This window comes from Ursus americanus, chromosome 28 (genome assembly GCF_024610735.1).
Source record: "Ursus americanus isolate L20-20 chromosome 28, mUrsAme1.1.p, whole genome shotgun sequence".
Lineage (NCBI taxonomy): Eukaryota > Metazoa > Chordata > Mammalia > Carnivora > Ursidae > Ursus > Ursus americanus.
This window is the reverse complement of record NC_142154.1, coordinates 15,646,530-15,667,122: the sequence shown is the minus strand read 5'-3', so window position 1 is coordinate 15,667,122 and position 20,593 is coordinate 15,646,530. Positions and strand designations below refer to the sequence as shown.

The window sequence follows — 20,593 nt, the reverse complement described above, 5'->3', positions numbered from 1 at the left end:
AAATTCAGTTAATTAACATAGTGTATTATTAGTTTCAGAGGTGGAATTTAGTGATTCATCAGTTGTATATGACACCCAGGGCTCATTATCTCAAGTGCCCTCCTTAATGCCCATCGCCCATTCCCCACCCACGTCCCCTCTGGCAACCCTCAGTTTGTTGCCTAGAGTGAAGAATCTCTTATGGTGCCGACGATTTCCTCTTAGTGAATTTATCTGATATATAGGAACTCTCATTTTTGCCAAGGAGCCACTGCTGATTTATTTTTCAGTTTAGAGAATTTCTCGCACCTTCGTCTTCCTGGGGGATCCTGGTGTAGGAGTTGAGGTTCTAGGCCTCAGCTAGGAAGGCAGCTGTCTGGGGAAGGGTTCTGTCCTAGCCTCCGGCCAGTCTTATGTGTGCGTCACACAGCCGGTGAGAAGCGATGGCTGAGCAAGGCAGGCGAACAGGTGCCTGGCTCAGACGAGACATGAACAACGAGCCATAGTCCAGCTTGTAGCAGCTTAAATCTTGGAGCCAGCTGGGGGACTTTATCTTGGAACCAGTCAGGCTTCTTCTAAAAGGGTCAAAGACCTGGTATCTACAGCCGGGCTGGAGAAAGAAGAAGGTTAACGTGCAGGTTGTCGGGCTCCCCCCAACTCAGCTCTTCCTTGTGAGACGTCTGTATTGTGATCAGAAGCAACTGTGAGACAATCAGAAAGCCCCTGATTCAATGTGGACACTGCTTAAAACACCTCCCATGGGCAGTGGGCTTGATTCTTGTTTCGTTGGTCAGAGGACGGTTCTGGGGCTGGTTGCTTTAAGACGGCTTCAAGTACAATGCAATTCATTTTCTTTCTTTCTTAAAAAAATGTGCTATTTATTTATTTGTGTGTGTGTGTGAGAGAGAGCAGAAGCTGGGGCAGCAGCAGGCAGAGGGAGAAGCAGGCTCCCTGGGATCATGACCTGAGCCGAAGGCAGACACTTAACCGACTGAGCCACCCAGGCGTCCCTGCAATTCATTTTCTTAAAAACACCACTTTCGTGTGATTGATCCCACTTCTCTTTTAGAGGAACAGGTGTTGGCGTCTGCAGCTGGCCCTGCGTGTTTAAGATAAGTTATCCACTCACATGGTTACCGAGGTTTTTTGTAATGTCAGGTTAAGATAAAGGCAGGTATTCGTTGCTACAGTTTTCCCCGGCACCCAGCATTCTGTATTTACCTAGAAGAGCCAGATGTTGAATTAAGGATGAAATAACAAACACTGGGATTTGCTTTTAAATCCACCTCCATGGAAGTGGGTTCTCTTAAGAGGTTTACAAGGAAGTTTTGACCTTAGCCTCTCCCAAGGAAGATAATGAAAACTAGAGACTTGCTTAATTTTCTATTCCTCCCATGAATACGCATACACAGACATCTTAACCCTGGTTTGAGGTAGGCAGGACAAAAACATTATAGTGTGCTAAGGTGATTAAGCTGTTTTTCCATAATCTTAGTTCTCTTGGAGCTATTAAGCCTGATTTGCAGGGACGCTGGCAGATAGCAAATATTCAGCATACATTCTTGTATGGGCTTATATGGACATGTGGAGCTTTCTTAATTATGCCAGGAACTCTTGTGGCTCAACATGAGGGTTTCGCTCTTAAGTTCCTGGACTGCAGTGACTCAGGGCGTGCATGAAATACGGAACTGTTTTGTTGAAAGCCTCTTTCACTCTTATTTACTGCCCGTCAGTATATCAGCTCCCAAAACGAAGGCTGATCCTTTGTGTTCCTCGAGTACTGGGGTGACTTGGATGACAGTGTGCCCTCTCTTGTGTCCCCAAGAGTATCAACGATGCAAGTTTTCATGGGCTGTCTGGCCGGTGGGGTAAAGCCCCCCGTCCAGAAACAGTCTCCGTATATCCGTCTGTGCGCATGCGCCTGCTCGCCGTATTTCAAAGGCAGCTAATTAACTACGGACCATAAACCTTTATACTTTACTTGAATGAACTCAGTAAACCAGTCCAGGCAAGTCTGAGTATCTGCAGTGATAGCAAATACAAATAAGCTATCCTATAGCTCTCGGATGGATGTTGGCATCTTAGATTAAAAGACAAAAAAACAAAAAAAACAAAAACAAAACAAAACAAAACAAACCCCAAAACCTGACATCTTCACGTTAAAGTGAATTTGTGTATGTGAAGAACACAGTAAATACTACATGTGTGAGTGGCATTACTGTTACTTTGGTTTGGAAGACATTATGTCCTTCTGTCATTAAATAGACATGGGGCTGGGGCAGAGCAGGGGAATGACTGTAATGACCGTGGCAGCATGCAGGAACTACTTTTATATAAGAAAAAATTCCTGGCACCTACTGCCTTCAGTTTACTCATTTAATAATTATTAAAAAATAAAATAAATAAAATACAATAATATGAGATAATGTAATCAATATATAAAAATGTATAAAGGGGCACCTGGGTGGTTCAGTCAGTTAAGCATCCAACTCTTGATTTGGGCTCAGATCATGATCTCAGGGTCCTGGGATCCAGCCCTGCGTTGGGCTCTGCACTCAGTGGGGAGTCTGCTTGAGATTCTCTCTCTCCCTCTCCCTCTGCCCCACCCCCCACCCCCGCTCTTGTATGTGGTCTAAAAATATCTATATAATCAAGATAATAAAAATAATTATTTCCCTGAGACCTCTACTAGTGTTGTACTGTTGTACTATTTGGGGGAAGACAGTTGGTAGAAGAAGTTGGCAGAAAGTGGCTTCTCTTCCAGCAAATTCCTGTGGAGGCAGGAGCCCATTGAAGGACGTGCCTACAGGTTTACCTGTTTTCACTGGCAGATGCTGCCTAAAGCATGTCTCCTCCTGTCCACGTAAGACATGTTGGTTTTTTGAAAATGTGAGCAGGGATGAAATCTCCCCTCTGTGAGCACAGCAACAGCTCCACGTGAATTCAGTTCTGGTGACGTTCTGGAAATTGGCATTGGTCACTTTTTATCTGCCTTCACCCGTTTCCCTATGTATTTGTTTTGTTGCTTCCTTCCCTCACTGACAGATTCATGTCTTCTTCTCAGGAAAAGCTCCTTAGGTTAGTGTGTAATGGCTTCTAGAAGAGTTCTCCGGTCTAGAAAAATCTAATTGTCTTGGCAAGTAAGTCCATGTTTTATAATATTGTTTCAGTAAGAAGAAGTATGCATTTTACAGTTAGTTTTTTCTCAGCTTCCAAGGGGGCTTTTCACCTCAGATAGTAAGAAGCGGGATTAGAAAGAAGGGAATTAAAGCAGAGACAGGAAAAAAGAAAAAAAAAAAACCCACAAGATTTAATTAAAAAAAAAAACATGCAGGGCAAATGTAATTTCTTTCCTGCATAATTTATATTAAAATTTATCAGCTGCTGAAAGGATAAATAGCCCAAGAGAGTTTCTCCTTGGCTTATACTTTCATCATGGGTATATTGGCTCAAGTATAATGTAATAGTTTTCTATCTAAAGGTAAAATAATCCAGATGCCTGGGTGGCTCAGTCAGTTAAGCATCTGCCTTGGGCTCAGGTCATGATCCCAGGTCCTGGGACTGAGTCCCGCATAGGGCTCCCTGCTCAGCAGGGAGCCTGCTTCTCCTTCCCCCTGCTTGTGCTCTCTTTCTTTGTCTCTCTCTCTCTCTTAGACAAATAAATAAAATCTTAAAAAAAAAAATAAAGGTAAAAAACTTCAATTCCTTGGCAAGCTAAGAATGAACCCCTAAAAATTTGTGTAAACCTGCATTTATGTATTTTTGTCCATAAAACGTAGTTCTCAAAATCAAAACCAAAATATTTACAAAGGTATCATGTGCACGTTACACATTTTCTTTGCAAATTGCAAAATGAAATTTCAAAGCCAGTAACAGCCAATTTGTTTCTTTCAAAATGTCTCAGCTGAAACATAAAGGCACAAACTATTGATACAACTTGCATGGATCTTAAAGGTGACAGCCTGAGTGAAAATGCCAATGGAAAAGGTACAGTTCTAGCATTCTCAAAATGACAAAATTATAGATAAGAGATGAATCAGGGATTAGGGAGGGGGAGGGGATCTCTGCACAGGGGCAGCTGGAGAGTTTCTTTGTGGCGATGGGAGTTTTTTTAATCTTGATTGTGGTGGTGAAGGTATGAACCTAGACAGGATAAAATGTCACAGAATCATCCACAAAAACATATGCAAGAACGATGACTGCATTCAAAAACTGGCCAAATCCAAGCGAGTCCTGAATTCTAGTTAATTGTAGGTAGTGTGTCAATGTCAGTGTCCTGCTTTTGGGTCATGTAGTATAGTTATGTAAGAGGTTACCTTTGGGGGACACTGGGTGATGGAGACGCAGGATCTCTCTGTACTATGATTGCAGCTTGTGGGCCTGTAATTATTTCAAAACACAAAGTTAGAAACAAATCCCTGTGCTGAAGAAAAGATTCCAGCTACTAATTAAACATACTTAAGGAAGCAATTTAGTCCAAGACTGGTATCCTTTCAGGAGGCAGGGCTTTTAGACAGAAACCCAGAAGATTCTTGACTTAGCATATGCTTAGTATCCGGTTCTGCAAGTCTTACACTGGGTAGCTTAAAGCGAGCACTGTTTCTGTGGCTTCTATTACAAGAGTAGAATCAGGAAATTTTAGAGTGAGCAGAGATCTTACGGAGAATGTAGGTCAGATTTTCAGGTTACATCTCTGGGTTTTGGTATCCTCATTTGTAATAGGCGGGCTTTGTCCTAGATTCTTTCACGTCCTGCCTACTTCTAAATTTTAGAACTCACCACTTTACAATAGGAACTACAGAAACTTTAATGGCAAACTGATCAATTGTGGCTCAATATTTATTGCATGAGACAAATGTCTCCATTTACGTCGACAGCCAGTGTGGGTCCACAAACAATCTATATATTTAACACCATCTCCCATTTTATAAACACTTGGAGAATAATTTAGCAGGGCTCTGCCACTTAGCTAAATTTGAGAATTTCCCAGGACAGAGGGTCTGGGCAGTTTTCTTGAGATGATATAGCAGGACACAGTCCTTGAACAAAGTGTATGGCTTTTATCCATTTGAAAGCGGGGGCTGACTTGGGTCAGTGTCTTCCAGTATGCGTCCCCCAGCAGCTCATCAGAGCCACTAAATTAACCCCGGGGAAACACAAGACCCATAAAACACAAACACTCCGGAAGCTTTAAAAAGTAGCCATTGTCATTTGGGAATAAATGAAGGTAACACTCTCTCAACAACCAAGACAGCTTAGGCTTGCTCATGGTACCGCTTTTCTTCGTGGACTGCTAAAAACGGATTTCCTTGGGGAAACCGAGCCCACTGTACCCCCCCCCGGACTATCTGACCCCGCGATAGTATGCACCTGCAACAAATGGATCTTAATTCAACAGCAATTAACATTTTGTCTTGTGGTCCTGATTTCCCCTAAGTCTGTAACCATTTAAGTCACAGTCTTACAAACACAAAGCAAACACAGAACGAGCACCTCACAGCTTTAGTGTCATCATTTTATTAACAAAAGGAACCCATGGGGTTCAAACCAGAGTACAAAATACAATCTTTATTTTTTTTTTCCTGTGGGTTAAACTGTTACATTTTTAATAAAAATAAAAAAGCTTTCATAGTTAACTTATCAAAAACAAAACCCCTGCCTATTGAGTTTCTTATTGTGCAAAACAAAAACATAAAAATTAAAGTTCTGCCCATGGAAGGATTTTGTGTGCCGAAAGATGCACGTTTTCCATTTCGACATTTGTGCATCAAAAAGAAAATTCTAAGGCCACAGTTTTCTTTGCAAACTAAACAACAGAATAACAAGCAGATAGCAGCTACATTTTTATCTTCATTCCCAAGAATTCTGTTGCAATGTAGAATTTTCTACATTCATAGAATAATTTCTTGATTATAAAAAGGTATGCAGTTTCAACCTACTGCTTCAGGTCAGATATACTGACACCAATTCGATAAGGCAAATCATACCTCTTAGCTATTCTTTTAAGTGCTACAACATCAGCTTTGCTTTAATTTTGTGAGCACATTTCATGATGTCTCTCACCGGTGATAAAACAATCCTAGTGAAGGATTCCACTGAGTAGCTGGAAGCCAACTACCTGGCTTTTTACATGGGACCAAACAACTAAACTTTCTTCCTTCAAACCGCTTTGCTTTGCTTCTTTCGCTTTATTTGGTGTCATGGAGACGGACCGTGTCTCGACAGGGTGTATAAACATCAACTCAGAAGTCAAGAAACAGTTGAAGAGCATCTTTTTTTTTTAGAGGAAAAACAAAACTGTTGAGATTACACTTAAATACACAGACCTGTTTAAAAATACACAAAAACAAAGCAAAAAAACCCAAAACGAAAAACAAAGAACCACCAACACTAAAAACCAAAGCAAGGAATAAAGTTCTGTGGCAGCTGCAGTCCCACAATTATTGGTGTGACAGTTTTGCACTGTGATTTTAAATAGTGGCTTACAATGAAAAAAATTGCTTCAGATGCTTACGTGATTACAAAGAGAGGTATGTCCAGAAGGGGGAGAAGTATACATTTACTTAATGCATGTAAAAAAAATCCCTGATCAGATGGCCAACTAACTTCTAAATACAAAACTTAACCATAGAAGAACTTTGATACTTGTGACTGAATACACCGATTAAAAGAAAAATTACTCGCTCTGGTGAACAAAGTATGGCATTCTGCATGGGAAGCACCAGGGTTTCTAGGTCGAACCCATAGGAAATGGAGAAAACCAAAGTACTCGGCTGGTCCAAAATCTCTATCGTGGGAATCCTTACCTCCCCCTTCCACTTAGGGTCCGGGAATGCTCTCGGCTCAGGAAACCAACAGATGAAAGGAAAAGCAAGTGACCATATGACCACGAACAGAAGGGGGAGAGGGGGACAGTAAAAACAGTGCTCAGACTTCTAGCAGCAACACAATCTTGTTGGTCGGAATATCCTGAGGTTAAATGATAATAAAATATTGCACCAAAATAATAAAGAAAAAAAATCACAGTTTGAATAGAATTACGAAACAACTGGACTGGAGGAACAACGCGCACGGACGGCACAATGACTGTCGTCGGTAGACTTCAGTCTCTTGGCAGGAGTTCAGTACGTCCTTCTTAAAAACCATGGCTTATTTGTACCCTCTTCTGATTTTGCATTTATTTTGAAATACCCTTTGGTAGACATATGTTAAACTTTCATCTAACACTAGCCTTATAGATGTTTCCCTCGGCCCACCAGCAGATTTAGTGATAGGTCAGGGCAGACCGCGACTGCCAATTAGCAGAAACTCCACACGGGGCTCATCAGGCCTGGAGTGTTCAAAGGATTCTGATAACCCCACTAGAGGTAGGTTAAGAAAGGCTTTTGTTTTGGTTTTCTTGTTTGTTTTTGCATTTTTTTGTGTGTAGTTATCAAGGCAGCCTGAGAATGCAACCTTATTATTATTATTTTTTTCCCTTTCTTTTTCTACTGTGATCCTAGGTAAATAAGCCACGGGGGAAATCAAACACATATCCTAACAAAGCACTTAAAGGGGGAAAAAAGTATGGCCTTCAACAAAACGTGTTCTCATACTGAAATTCATCTTTCCCCTCCGAACTGACATGCCTTGCAAGGAACTCTTTTCTTGGTTTCATAATACTGGAGAGCCCAGAAACTGTATTACTTCATTAGGGCCTCATCAAAAGGTTCCTCTGAGGACTTTAGTCCTATGGGACACAGTAAGAAACCATGAAGCCCCTCGCGTGTCAGGGTCACACTTCGTATTTAGAGTGGGCCTTTTTCCTATCCGTGCACGGCTCTGTGCTGCTACCTTCTGCAAAATCAAGGCTCCCAATGAGTCTGTATTTCCTTAAAGCTCAGGGCCACTTCTGTTCCACCGGGAGAAACCTTTCTAAAGTGACAGTCGCACAGTGTTTCCACTCTCCACACAGAGTCTGTTCTCTTGGGTCAAGCGCAGGCACCCTTCACTTTCTCTATCACCATCAGGACTTCCAGGACGTTCTTCTCATGCGACTTTTCACGTCGTCTTCACTGTATTACTTAAAGGGGACTCACGACCATATCGTAAACTCGTGCAATGACCCTGCTGGCCCACTGGGAAGTTCACCTAGTCTTTAATTTCTATCACCTTCGATCTGGATGTTCATTTATGTTCTTACACGCCTCTTCTCTCCCTCTTTTCCAAAAAGGCAGGGGGGAGGGAACTGATATTTTGATCTAACGATGAACACAGTGACTTCTGAAATCTGTTCAGAGAATGAAGGAAACAGGCTGGGTCTCTTCTACATCAGGAGGATGCGGGTCAACCTGCAAAAAAAGAGGGTAGACCAGGATTACTCTTCCAGCACCCTGTAAATAATCTTCGTATCTATTTCTAATTATACGGTGGTTAGAAGCCAAGTTGCTATGAGCCTATTAATAAGAAGTCCCAGTGGGTCACTTAAGTGCTCTGTACTCCACGGCCACAGAAAACAATTTAAAGGCGATCCACAGTACTCTACGGGCATGCCATCGTTTACAAGGGAAAATATTACAAAAGCAGGTAATCGGATCAGTACCGGTCTATCATCACCAGAAAAGTTTTTAAAATATGTATCCCTTACTAATTAGGAATCAGCAACAGATACTTACAAAGGATTGTTTCCAGACGGCCAACTAAAAGTCTCATTTGCTTTTGTTTTGCTTACCTCTGAATAAAGAGGCGGAGGCTGAAACCGGAATTCCTGTATGCAGGCGAACATGGGACAGCATGCTTCCCCCTCACAGTTAGGGGGCTGCGGGTAAGGAGGCACGTGTCGAGAGAATTCCTCCTCTGACACCACGTCTGCGTAATTTGGTGGCGCTGCGACAAGAACACAGTTGGGTCTCAGAAGTCCGTGCAAAAACTCATTACATCAATCTCTTCTGAACTCTTTACCAAAACAAGAAATTGAGCTCAATTTGAAAACGATGTTTTTTCCCCCCCTCTAATGAGCAAGTTTTTGGGCCCATCACGACAGAACGTATTTAAAGGATTCTGCTCTTGTGAAATCACTACTCACATTTATTGTATATGCTACTCTTTGGAGAAGCGTATGTTATATAGTGCAGGTAAAAAAAAATCACTGAAATGGGACTACAGAAGATACAGAGCGCTGTATCCTGATTCGGACCCCTGTTCACTGTCTCCCTGTTAATAAATGGGAATCGAGAGATGAGACTTTATTCTGGCTCTGCCATCAGCAGCTCGGGGCCCCGGGTAAGCTCGGCTCTCAGAGTCCCTTCCAGGAAGGTGGTTTTATAATTTCGGGTACTCAGAAGAGTCAGCGTAGCTGTGGCGGTAGGAGCCGTCGTCATCTGAGCACCTGCTGCCTCAGCCGGTCCCCGGGTAACCCCCGGGGGAAACGCTCGTGCAGAAAGAACGTCCGAGCCTCGTACCTTCGGGCTGCTCGGGCAGGGTCAGCGCCAGCCAGCTCATGTCCATGCTGAACCGGCTGGCGACGCTGGAGTTTCTGCTGCCGAAACCGTGGTACGGAACTGTGCCGATCACCAACGGCAGCTCCAGCATCAATTTTTTAGCACCAGGAATGTGAATATACACCTAATATGTCCAAAAAAGCCAAGAAAAAGAAAAGAGAGAGGGAGGGAGAAAGGCAAAAATAGAAGTTAAACCTCCGATTTATTTTGTCACAGAAACAAGGACCTTTCTTGCCTGCCATCACGTCCCCAACAGAACTGTAAATGATCCCGACCAAATCAGATGAGGAACAAACCAAAGGAAGGGCCCCGGAAATACGGTGAATTCGCTCCGTGACGGGGAACTGTAGCCTTAACCCACTTCACTGTAAGTGAGCACGGCTTACGTAATAATTATAAAAAACGAAGTCTATGTTGTCAGTAGAACGAACACGACTTAATTGCACGTTATTTAATTAAATTGCTCAGGGGGACAGTTTTTGATTGAGAACAAAGGCCAATCCCCATCAAGCCACGGTCTGCTCTAAGGCTGACATACAAGAATACTGTCCCAGGTGTTAAATGTACATATTCGTGGCAACATGGCCCAGCTGCTGCTCCATTATACATATTTTTCATTTTAAGAAGATCTCTGCTTACAGCTAAGGAATAGTCCACTCTGATAATGCAGCAATCCAGGATGGACGGAGTAACAGGTGGGATTTTGAGAGTCTTCCCATTCCACGTGTCGGTGCCCCCAGAAGCAATGTGGTTTCCTCGCACGTTGGCAACCATGTGCCGGATGGTCTTTGTTCTCCCACTCGCCAAATACGTCTGGGTTTGGAAAATAGCAGCTTTGGGAACAACCAGCCGAGAGGAACAATTCTCTATCTCTGCATAGATTGGAATGGCTTCTCCTAAAAAGAGAACCAAAAAACACCTTCAGAGACTTTTCAGAAAGTTCTCACCCCGGTGGAAGACAGCCGTTCACCCATTAGAGCAAAAGTGGCCACGTGACTTAAACAAATGGAGAACTTTGATGGGAAACTTGCATCCTGAATCTGCGTCCGAGATCTGAGAATTCGCTGCAGGTCCTGGGAGATCCTGGCTTCTACTTATTGCGCTGTTTGCTTTTCTAAAGCAGCAATATTAACTTGCCAATTCTAAAGATATGTAAATGACAAGTATCTATACAAATTAAGATAAGACATACGAATAAATGACCCAGTGCTATGTTAAGTACAGAAGACCACTAACACGCTCACGAGTGCCACCAAATTAAAATCGGCCCAACAGGAGAACAAGGACGTTGCTTTTAGGGAACTGATGTGAAGGCATGAGTGAAACAACGGCCGGAGCAGGCGACTTTCCCGTCCGCATCACGTGCGCACTCCTCTGCCATCTGTACCACATTCATGTCCAGTGGGCCGGAGCCCTGGCGCGGGGGCCGGACCCGCTGGGCGGAATCAGATCCTTCACACACGGCTGCTGCAGAGTCTATCTGACCGTTCAGGCTGTTCTACGCTCTCGCCCTGTTTGCGTACGTGTGCCCGGCACAGGGTCAGAACGCCCGACAGGGGTTTCGTGCTACAACAGCGCTCTCTGAGCAACGCTGCTCCCCACCTTCTTCTGCAAGGTCAAGTAAAACGCTGGCATTTGCCCACTCTCCCAGTTTTAGTCTTTGTTACTAAAGTGAAAGAAAACTCCAGGAGTTTTACTGGAATCTACTCATCCACTCAAAAATACTTACATGTCCATTATTTATATGAAAAACAGAAAGCCATATTATCCATGTTTTAAAACAGCATGTATGCCTCATGAATTACAAAACGCACTATTTAAAATCACTTAAAAGTAGCTAATAAAATGCGTGACTCCCCCTTTTGGACTGTCGAACATTTTGCTTACCGTTACAGTATCCTTTTCTTTCAATTTTGGCACTCAGTGACACAGGACCAGACGTGAAAAACCAGCAGCCAACCATTTTCTCTTGAGTTTTCAATACAGGGGTCTTGAAAATTTCAAATAACAACAGGACTTTAATTAAACCAGGAGAAAACTCACAGAACTTAAAATTATGTCATTCTCTATTAAACAGTTGTGAAGAAATGTCTTCCAGAAAACTTTTTCTCCTCATGTGACATATTAGACAAAATGCTTGCTGAAACAAAGCATTGAAAAAAAAATCATTCTCTTTTTAGGAAAACTAAAATGAACTGTCAGACTCAAATTAGGTTGACACCATCCTATTTTATCCTACAATTATTAGAGTTCTGGGAAATTATATAACTTCCCTTAAGGTAATAATAAAAAATTATAGTAGTAACTATTAACATGACAGAGATTTTTTTTCTTTTAAAAAGAAATTAGGTAAAAGAAGAAACGGTATAAAAATCAATAGTCAGTTGTATTTGTTTGGGCATCTAAAATGTAGAAGTGGCAAACAGCCTTGTTTCCTGAATTCAACAACGCACGATTAGGCGGAAATTTCAAGTGCCCTTGAGCCTGGTTTTGGGTTCTGTGCGATGGTAGCACAGCACACCCAATATAATGGACCCGCAAGGTTATCGAACAGACCACCCACCTTCTCTTCTACGGCGTCAAGAGAAAGGACACAGATTTAAAAATGCTCAGTTTAAAAGACGCACAAACCAAAAGCTCATCGTCACACCCAAAGCCGCAATATTTTTTTACTTATAAAAAGAGTGTTAAAGGATTAATAGTTTCCCTTTTTGGCAAAATAAGAACATCTCTTTATATCATTTGCCACAATGGTCCCATAAAGAGTTTAGGAATAGCCAACTTCCCAATTCTAAGTAGTTTTTGACAGTACAAGACAGTATGGTCAATTTGCAAAAACAAAATAAACAAACAAACAAAAAACCCCAAGGTGTTAAGTGGATGGTAACTTCCAGCTGGAACCGCAGCTTTCAGCCTGGTCGGCTGGGGTGCTGGCCCTTCTGGGATTTTGGCCACAAGGGGCCATGCCGCCAGGGCCTAACTGTTCTATTGTCACCCTCTGAAAGTGAACATTCGAGTGAAGTCCATTCCATTTTCGAATGAAAATAGGGTGAAACACCTTTTAACTCCTGTTTTTTTCCCCTTATCTTTCAAAACATTGGCCAGAAAAAGAAACCCCCAGTACTAAACATACGTCTTTGGAACGTCTGTATCATGATGGCAAGTTCAAATTATCCCAGTATTTTCTATGAAGTAAAAAAAATCATTCATTCATATTTAAATGAAGAACCATTAGGTCCTCATAGCTATCATGAACGTACAAGGTATAATTTTATATTATTTTGATAATATGGGTTTAGATAAAAGAATCTCACTCATTAGCTCCCATCTTGCCTATTCTGTTGTTACTTATAGCCTAATCTTTCTTATCAGCCTACAGTATTTCTGGTGATTATTAGAAGTTCAATGCTTTAATGTGGCCAAATCTGTCATAAGGAAATGATAAGAGAAAGGCTCTCCACAGCAGCTGCGCGCACTTACTTAATGTTAGAAAATGACATGCAAAATGGAAGGATACGTAGCATAATGGCCTCAGCCTCAATAACAGGCTGAGCGTGATTAATACTCTTCCGTAATTACTGTGCCTCAACCTGCTATTATTGAAGAGTTTAGAACACCACAGCCCCGTGAACGTGGCCGCGCTGGAAAAAGTAACCGCTCTCTGTGTGCGCATTATTATTATTAAGCCTTATTAATGCATCTCAAGCCTGTATCACTTTTTGGCAAAAGCAGCCCTGAACAACGGAGACATAATCAATAGTATTAACACACACAATCTGTCATTTGCCCAACCTAGAATCACACATTGATAGGGAAGGCGCACGGGTTACAGGATTGTATGGCAAAGGGACAGGACAGGCGCGCACGGCACGGGCTCTGTGTACCCAGCACTACGGATGCAAGGAGGAGGGGAGGGGGGGAGGAAGAGGAGGGGGAAGCACTTACTAATAATGCTGGGGTGTTGACATCGATGTGACTAATAACCTGGAGCTCCCGCTTCACACTCTGGTCAGGCACCTTGGGTCGTTCCAAAACTGCCCTCACACAGTACTGAATACTTCCGTATTTCCCGGTGAAGGAGGTTACTAAAGGTCTGGAATGAACCAAAGAGGTTAACTGAGAAGTTTATCTTTCAGTGAAAACACAGCTGGGGAAAACACCCTTGAAGTGATGGTTTGGGTTAAAAAAAATTAAAAAAAAAAAAAAAGAATGTGAACGGGGTAGGTCTACGGAGGGGCTCTTCTAGATCAACAGGCATAACCGAGTGTTAGAAGACACCTGGTACCCTCACATCGAGAAGGACATACTGCAGAGAAAGAAAACCACAAAAGTAATACCGTTTCACTTACTCAGATGGAAGTTGAAAGCTAAATGGAAATTCATGTTTTCCAGGCTGTAATAAGAGGATGCCTTCACCTAAAAAAAGAAAATACATGTTAACTAAGGTTTGTATTAGATCAAGAATTTTCCCAACCTAAATCGTAGTTTTTTGACAAGGAGGTTTCCCTGGCTGTAGCATCCAGGGTACTCCAAAAAGGACATTAATCTCTAAGGTTTAGAGAATGAGAATTTGAAGCAGTGTCTGCCAAGTTTCATCCATTTCGAACCACACCTATACAGTTTCCATCTTTAAAGAGACCAACCACACAAGCAATTACCATGAAGTATCGGAGCCCAGAGTCCTCAGGTACATACATATGCACACACATATTTGTCTGCCCCACTCGAACCGGCACAGGCGTCCCGACGTTATATTACAAATACACACCAATGCTATTACACTAACATTACAGTCTACTCTTGGAGTACTATGAGATGCCAATATTAAATTGGATTTAAAACTGATTTAGCAAAAAATACACCTATGTATTTTGGGTATACCATAAAAATCAGATTCCGTATTCCTTGGGCGAAAAAGGAAGTGAAAAATTTCCTTGGAATATTGTGCAGATTGAGTATAATACCAAACAGCCAAACCAACAGGACAACTTATGCGGTAAGGGTCATGCATTTACGCTGAAGCTCTACCAATTAATAGGTGGTTAGTTAATTGATGGTTGCGGGGTCGGCCAAGCATGGCCATGACTCCTCCCTCCCGCTCTGGGCTCTGGGTCAGCCAGCTCCACTTCATCTCACACAGAGGTTCAGCCCTGCTGTCAGAAGGCCGAGATGCAGGGTGCGGATGGACCCTGTGAGGCCAGGGGTGCTGCCGGAGCCCCCAGTGAACACACGACCGGCATCATTCAGCTCCAAAGCCAACTCCAGGGCTGTCGTGTGGCTAGGCAGCTCTGCAGAGATACTTAGAAACTTCCCCTTCACTTTATGCTCATTGATTCAAGTTTAGCACTAAACCCCCTCATCAAGGGTGGCATGATTCAGGTGAAGAAAGTGCAGCACAGATGAGAACTTTCTTTGAGATTTGCCTGGTCAGCTGATACTAAAAACAGAGATTTCTACTGTAGCCATTCATTTAAAAAGAGAGAGAGGGAGAGAGAGGGAGACATTTAAAAGGCTAATAATAATGGATAATATATATAAAATATATATTTATATATATAAAAAACATAATTTTTTCACTTATTAGGAACAATTAACATTTCAACCTTGCACTTGCAGAAAACAGGGATGCATTATTGGTGCATTTAGTCTTCTGAATCTACTCCCAATTTTCAGTGCGTAATATATTGGAAGGAATAAAAGTAAGGTATTTGCCACTGAAGATCATTCAAATAGAAATACAACACACATGGGTGACTTGGAGGCGAAGTGAACAAGTGACAGGGACAGGAGGCCGTGTTCGACCACCGCGATGGAGGCAGCTCCCAGGGCTCAGGTGTGCCCAGAGCTTCCCTCCCTGTAAGACTCAGCACTGTTACAGCAGGGCTATCAAGTTCAAGGCTCAAGGCAATCCCAGTGCTCCTGAGAGAGCTGGACTAAAGTTCTCAGTTGTAATCCTTAGACTACTGAACATGACAATCCGTGAACTTCACAATGTTTAAAAGTGTGGATTTCATAGGAGTCCAAACCTTACGGTGCTTAGACATCAGGCACCGTGGATACAAAGATGAGTAACGTCAATCCTCAGACACACCATGGGAGGAGAGGAGGCTACAGACACACACAAGTAACGAGCAGAGAGTGTGGGAGCCTGCTCTGGACGTGAGGGCTGGCATGGAGATGTGTAGAGGGGGTTCACAGGAAGGGAACAGCGTGAGGCCGGGCACAGTGGGCATATCACACTTGGGATACTGAAAGAGATAAAGTTCTCTCATCATAGAGAATACAAATTAACACAGGAACTAGAACATTTAAAACAAGACTTTCCATCACCTCCATACATAAATAGGGACACAACTGGAGAAAGTTGATAAACATAGGTTATAGCATTTGGAACCACATCTTAGTTTTCTTCCTTTCTCTTACTATTATTTTTTTATGTAAAAGTTTCACAAGCTGAATCATGCGCCCATTTCTGCTTCTGTTCTCATGGCTCAGTACTTCTTCCTTATACACTGAGGACTACAATATCGCAGAGAGGTGTTCCATTCACCAATGGTCTTACAGCCCAAGCCCCTCATTCAGGGCACTCCGGAGCTGTGGGAGCTTTGAACATCATTACAGAGTCAAGGACTTGGGCTCAGGAAGGTTGAGGGACTCCCACAAGGTCATATATTGCTGGTAGGTGACCAAGTGAAACCAACTCTGTTCTGTCTTGTCTTTCTACCGTAATTCCTCAATAATTAAAAAAAAAAATCAACCACAATGATAGCAAGGAGATTAGATTAACAGTGCCAAACAATTACCTGGGTTGATTTCCTGAAAATAGATCTCATAGACACATTTCCCAGAAATCTAGACTTTAAAATCTCTTCTGGTGATTGAAATTCAGCTAGGTTTTGCAAATAAATGACCCTGAAAATCTACAACTATGCAAAGTTGCTAACTTCTTCTAAGCTACAGATGTTAAGAGTGTTTTGTTTCGCTCAAGGAGACCATCTAAAACAAACTATGATTTTTAAATAAAACATAATTTTTGCCAATATTTGGTAATGATATCCTTTAAAAACAAGCAAACAATGAATCATGGAACACTACATCAAAAACTAATGAAGTACTGTATGGTGATAACATAACATAATAAGAAAGAAAGAAATAAAAATAAGCTAAACATTTTCAGGTTGTCTAGGCTTAGATATTCTATTCCACCAGAATGAAAAAAGCAAGATCTAACCTATAATTCAAAACAGTATTTGTCAGACCAGATTTTACCAAAGCATTTTTTATTGCTAATCCCAGGTCCAACTGCTATTAATCTCACTTCTCTTTACTCAGTAGTTATGGGCACAGAGATACTGAGAGTCCAAAGTCCTGACAAAAACCACTTTACTTCTCTCTTCCATGACCCTTGACTCCAGTCAGCCATCTTGAAAATCTGTGTAGTCCCTAATAATTAGGGGAGGCATGTGTGGGCTGATCTTGGAAACCATACGGAGGAAAGGGTCACCCAACACACTGTACTTGTGAATCCAAAAAGTAGGCTTTGGTTCCAAACGTTTTTTCCTCACTACTATACTTGGGATCACTGGATTCTCACGTACCTTGAGGATTTAACTGTGAACAGACTACTTTTCTAAAGGAGGAAAAGGAAAAATTGCACATACTATTTATTTTGTATAAGACACAGAAAACGTTAAGACATTGATATATTGCCTTTAACTCTTCAAGGGAGGGAAGTTTATACCATTATCTCCTTTTACATATAAAAGCTGAAGCTGATGAGGCAGAAAAGTAAAATAGTTTAAAGTAGCTTCCACCAGCTTCATGAAGAGCAAGGCTCACTGTTTCTAGTGTTTTCATGATTAAGAAAATCACTTTTTGCATATTTACTATATATAATTATATAAAATTTTATATTTATACACACAATATACATACAGATGAAACAGCTACGTCTTGGGTTCCCACATAAGCACCTGGAAAAACCCACACTATTAACTGCCTTCACAAGAGTGGACAAGAAGTGGGTTCCTCCAGAAACTTACAACGCCCAGATCCCACTGTCTCCAAAGGCCTACTGGAGAGGGAGGGGGATGTTGCAAGTAAACAAAAAGAAGCAACGAATAAAAGACAAAAGAATAGAGGGCTGAGGCAGAACTCTTAAGTTCCTCTGCTTCCAGAAGGAGGAACCCAAGTATGATGGTCAAGTCAAGAAACACTTCCTTTGAACTCCTACAGCTCACGAACTACTTCCCTCTTCCCAGGATTGAGGTTTTGCTAATTCATCGTGAACCAAAAACGAGTGTGTCTACCTCTAGGATGGGAAGAAGGGGAGGCCCATAAAACACTAGGCACCACAGCATGGAACCCCATGGACTTATTCTGCTCGCCATCCCTCAGGCCAGAAGGGACAGGACCTAGATCCCCAGATCTTAGATTTCTGACTGCTCATCACAGGTTCCCATGGCAACGGTTCACTCCCGCTGCAGTCCTGGAAGGTCCTGGGACGCCGGGCGCTGGGCAGGCCCAAGCGAGCCAGAGGCGAGGCGCCAGGTAGACGTGCGCACTCACCTCGCGCGATCGCCCCGGTGCTTTGCAGCGAGGGGGGCACAGGCATTGTTACCCACCCGTCACCGGCGGCCAAACTGAGACTCGGACCACCCCGTGGGCGGACCCCAGCCCCGGATCCCGCCCCCGCCCCCCTAGCTGGTGGGCATCCGCCGGCGCGCTCCCTCCCGGTTCCTGCCAGCCCCTCTGCGGAGCGTCCCGTGGCCCGGCGGGGACTCCGGGGCCGTGGCCCTCGCTCACCGGCCGGGGGCTCGCGCAGGCTCAGGCGCACGTTCAGGTACTCCACCTCCGAGGCGGCGGCCGGGGCCGCAGCGCCAGGGCTCGGGCCCCAGGCGGCAGTGGCTCGGCCGTGGGCCTCCAGGCGCAGCGCGCGCAGGGCCACCGGCTCGGCCGCCTCCAGCAGCACGTGTCCCGCCACCGTCTCGCCGCTCGAGTAGCAGCCCTTGCGCTCATCCTCGAACACCAGACCCAGGCTCTTCACGCGGCCCTCGGAGCCCACCGCCGCCGCGGACCCCGCCTCGCCGCCCATCCCGCCGGGCTATGGAGCCGCTCCAGGGAGGTCGGCAGCTGCCCGGAGCCGGCGTGGCGAGCAGAGTGGCGCCGCTGTCACGGGCGCCCGCCGCACGCCGAGGGCCGCCGTGGCCGCTGTGCGGTGCCCGGTGGAGCCCTGGCGCGCCGTGGGGCCTATCGCTTTAACAAACCCAGGTGGGACTGGACAGGGGCCGGGACAGCCCACCCCCGGCGCGCTCCCATAGGCTGGCTGTGAGCACCGCCTGGCGCCGATTGGTTGTAAATGGCTACTGAGTCATTTCATAGGCGCTCCCACGCACCGGATGGCGCAGGTAGGCAGTGCGTGATCAGGCACTGGTGACCAATTGGGATACGCAGGCGTACACGTGCACAGGCCGCTTATTGGCTGGGGAAAGGCACAGTCCTGGGACACTGACCAATAGTGAGGCGGTGCGCCCATGTGGACAGATAGTGGGAAACAATATTTGTTAGGGAGGGGGCGGAACCGGGAATCTCCGGCTCGCAGAGTGTCCGCCGTTCCCATGGTTACGAACGGGGGCGGGGTTTTTGGCAGCGTGGGGACTGTTTGCAGAAGTCGCTGGGTTTTTGCATTGGTATATGACGTTGTGACTGCAACTGGCTTGTGTTTATGATTTAATCTGCAGGACTGTGGGGAAATAGATACCCTGGAAAATGGAACTCAGCAATAATTCTCCTGTGAGTTTTAGGTGGGTGGGTGGGGCGGCTGCCTCGAAACTTTAATGGATAACTTGGTAACTACTAACCTCCAGGTTTCTGAGCCCCGCCTCTCCGGGGGTTTCGGAATTCCCAGCCTGAGAAAAAGCGGCAGACTGGAGGAATGAGGCTGTGATTCTCAACCTGGTACGACCCCCAAGGAGTTTCCCTGGGCTCACAGCTTTTCTAAGCTAGCCCAGAACACTGATTCTTCCTGTTGTAAACAAGGTCATGAATCAGGTGGTTTCTCTTTTTTTTTTAAGATAGATAGATAGATTTATTTATTTATTTATTTATTTATTTATTTATTAGACAGAGAGAGACAGGCAGTGAGAGAGGGAACACAAGCAGGGAGAGCGGGAGAGGAAGAAGCAGGCTCCTAGTGGAGGAGCCTGATGTGGGGCTGGATCTCTGAAGGCCGGGATCAAGCTCTGAGCCGAAGGCAGACGCTTAAGGACTCTGCCACCCAGGCGCCCCCAATCAGGTGGTTTCTAAACAGTATGTGCTGCCCAGGTTTCTGCTCCACCCGAAAGGATTTCCTGACCTCCGTGTCATAGTCCAGGAAGACTTCCAGTTGCATTGATGACTTGGTATCCACACCCATAGCTTCTTTTGCCAGTTCTCATTTTTATTTTGTTCTTTAATATTCCATTCTTTCTCTATTCTTTTCTCTTTTTTTAACCATTTAGCGTGGCTGACATTATCTGTCCATTTTCTAACCCTTTTAAGTTCTTTCCTTATTAAAGTTCCAAGTTTGTGAGCTGTTATCACAGATTGATCTCATATTGAGATTTAAAACCTTTCCTGAAGTAGGTATTTCCTTTTTTTTTTTTAAAGGATCCCAAAGGAAAGGTTGGCTTGCTGCCTTCTTTGAGTTTAAATTATTAACGTGGAACTTTACTAAATCCATACAACTTCGAAGTATGTTTATCACTTCTGAAGGAAAGTGGAAGGGGCCACAGATCTCTGCATACGGTTCTGAAATAGCTGTTAGTTTAGGACCACTTTATCTAGAAGAGTTCCGCACATGCTGTTACTAGTCCACTTTTCTTTATAACACAACCTCACCTTATATGCTTATTTGTGTTGTGCTCATCACGACCGTTTGAAGCACAGAACTTATTCTCCTCGTTGTATCTGTAGTGCCTAACACAGAGTTTAGGACACAATCAGCGCTCAATAATGTTGACATGATTGAATGAAGGAATCCCAACACATGCAGTATTATTTCACTTTACAATAAATGAATAGTACTCTGCCTCTTACTTTACTACATCTTCATCCTCTCTGGGCAGATTTCTCTATTCCCACCCCACACCTTCCAG

At 43.9% G+C, this 20,593-nt stretch overlaps 1 protein-coding gene across 2 annotated transcripts; it reads right to left on the bottom strand.

The window, feature by feature from the left end:
• Positions 1–5,473: 5,473 nt before the first annotated feature.
• ARRDC4 (arrestin domain containing 4) lies at positions 5,474–18,706 on the bottom strand. 2 transcript variants are annotated; one of them, XM_045795421.2, is made up of 8 exons: positions 18,264–18,706; positions 13,808–13,874; positions 13,404–13,551; positions 11,346–11,448; positions 10,098–10,354; positions 9,420–9,582; positions 8,690–8,844; positions 5,474–8,309 (listed from the first exon to the last, which is right to left on the bottom strand). In XM_045795421.2, the coding sequence occupies exons 1-8, from the start codon at positions 18,550–18,552 to the stop codon at positions 8,253–8,255; spliced, it is 1,239 nt and encodes a 412-aa protein (XP_045651377.1). In that variant the 5' UTR covers positions 18,553–18,706; the 3' UTR covers positions 5,474–8,252. The 2 variants fall into 2 exon arrangements, with proteins under 2 accessions (XP_045651377.1, XP_045651378.1); XM_045795422.2 differs by lacking the exon at positions 9,420–9,582.
• Positions 18,707–20,593: the final 1,887 nt, after the last annotated feature.

Coding starts and splice junctions, on each gene's coding strand:
- ARRDC4 (XM_045795421.2), bottom strand. CDS start 18,552: ATGGGCGGCGAGGCGGGGTCCGCGGCGGCGGTGGGCTCCGAGGGCCGC. Junction 10,355..11,345: donor AAGAAAAGGATACTGTAACG/GTAAGCAAAATG, acceptor TTCTCTTTTTAG/GAGAAGCCATTCCAATCTAT. Junction 9,583..10,097: donor GAGTGGACTATTCCTTAGCT/GTAAGCAGAGAT, acceptor TGGACATATTAG/GTGTATATTCACATTCCTGG.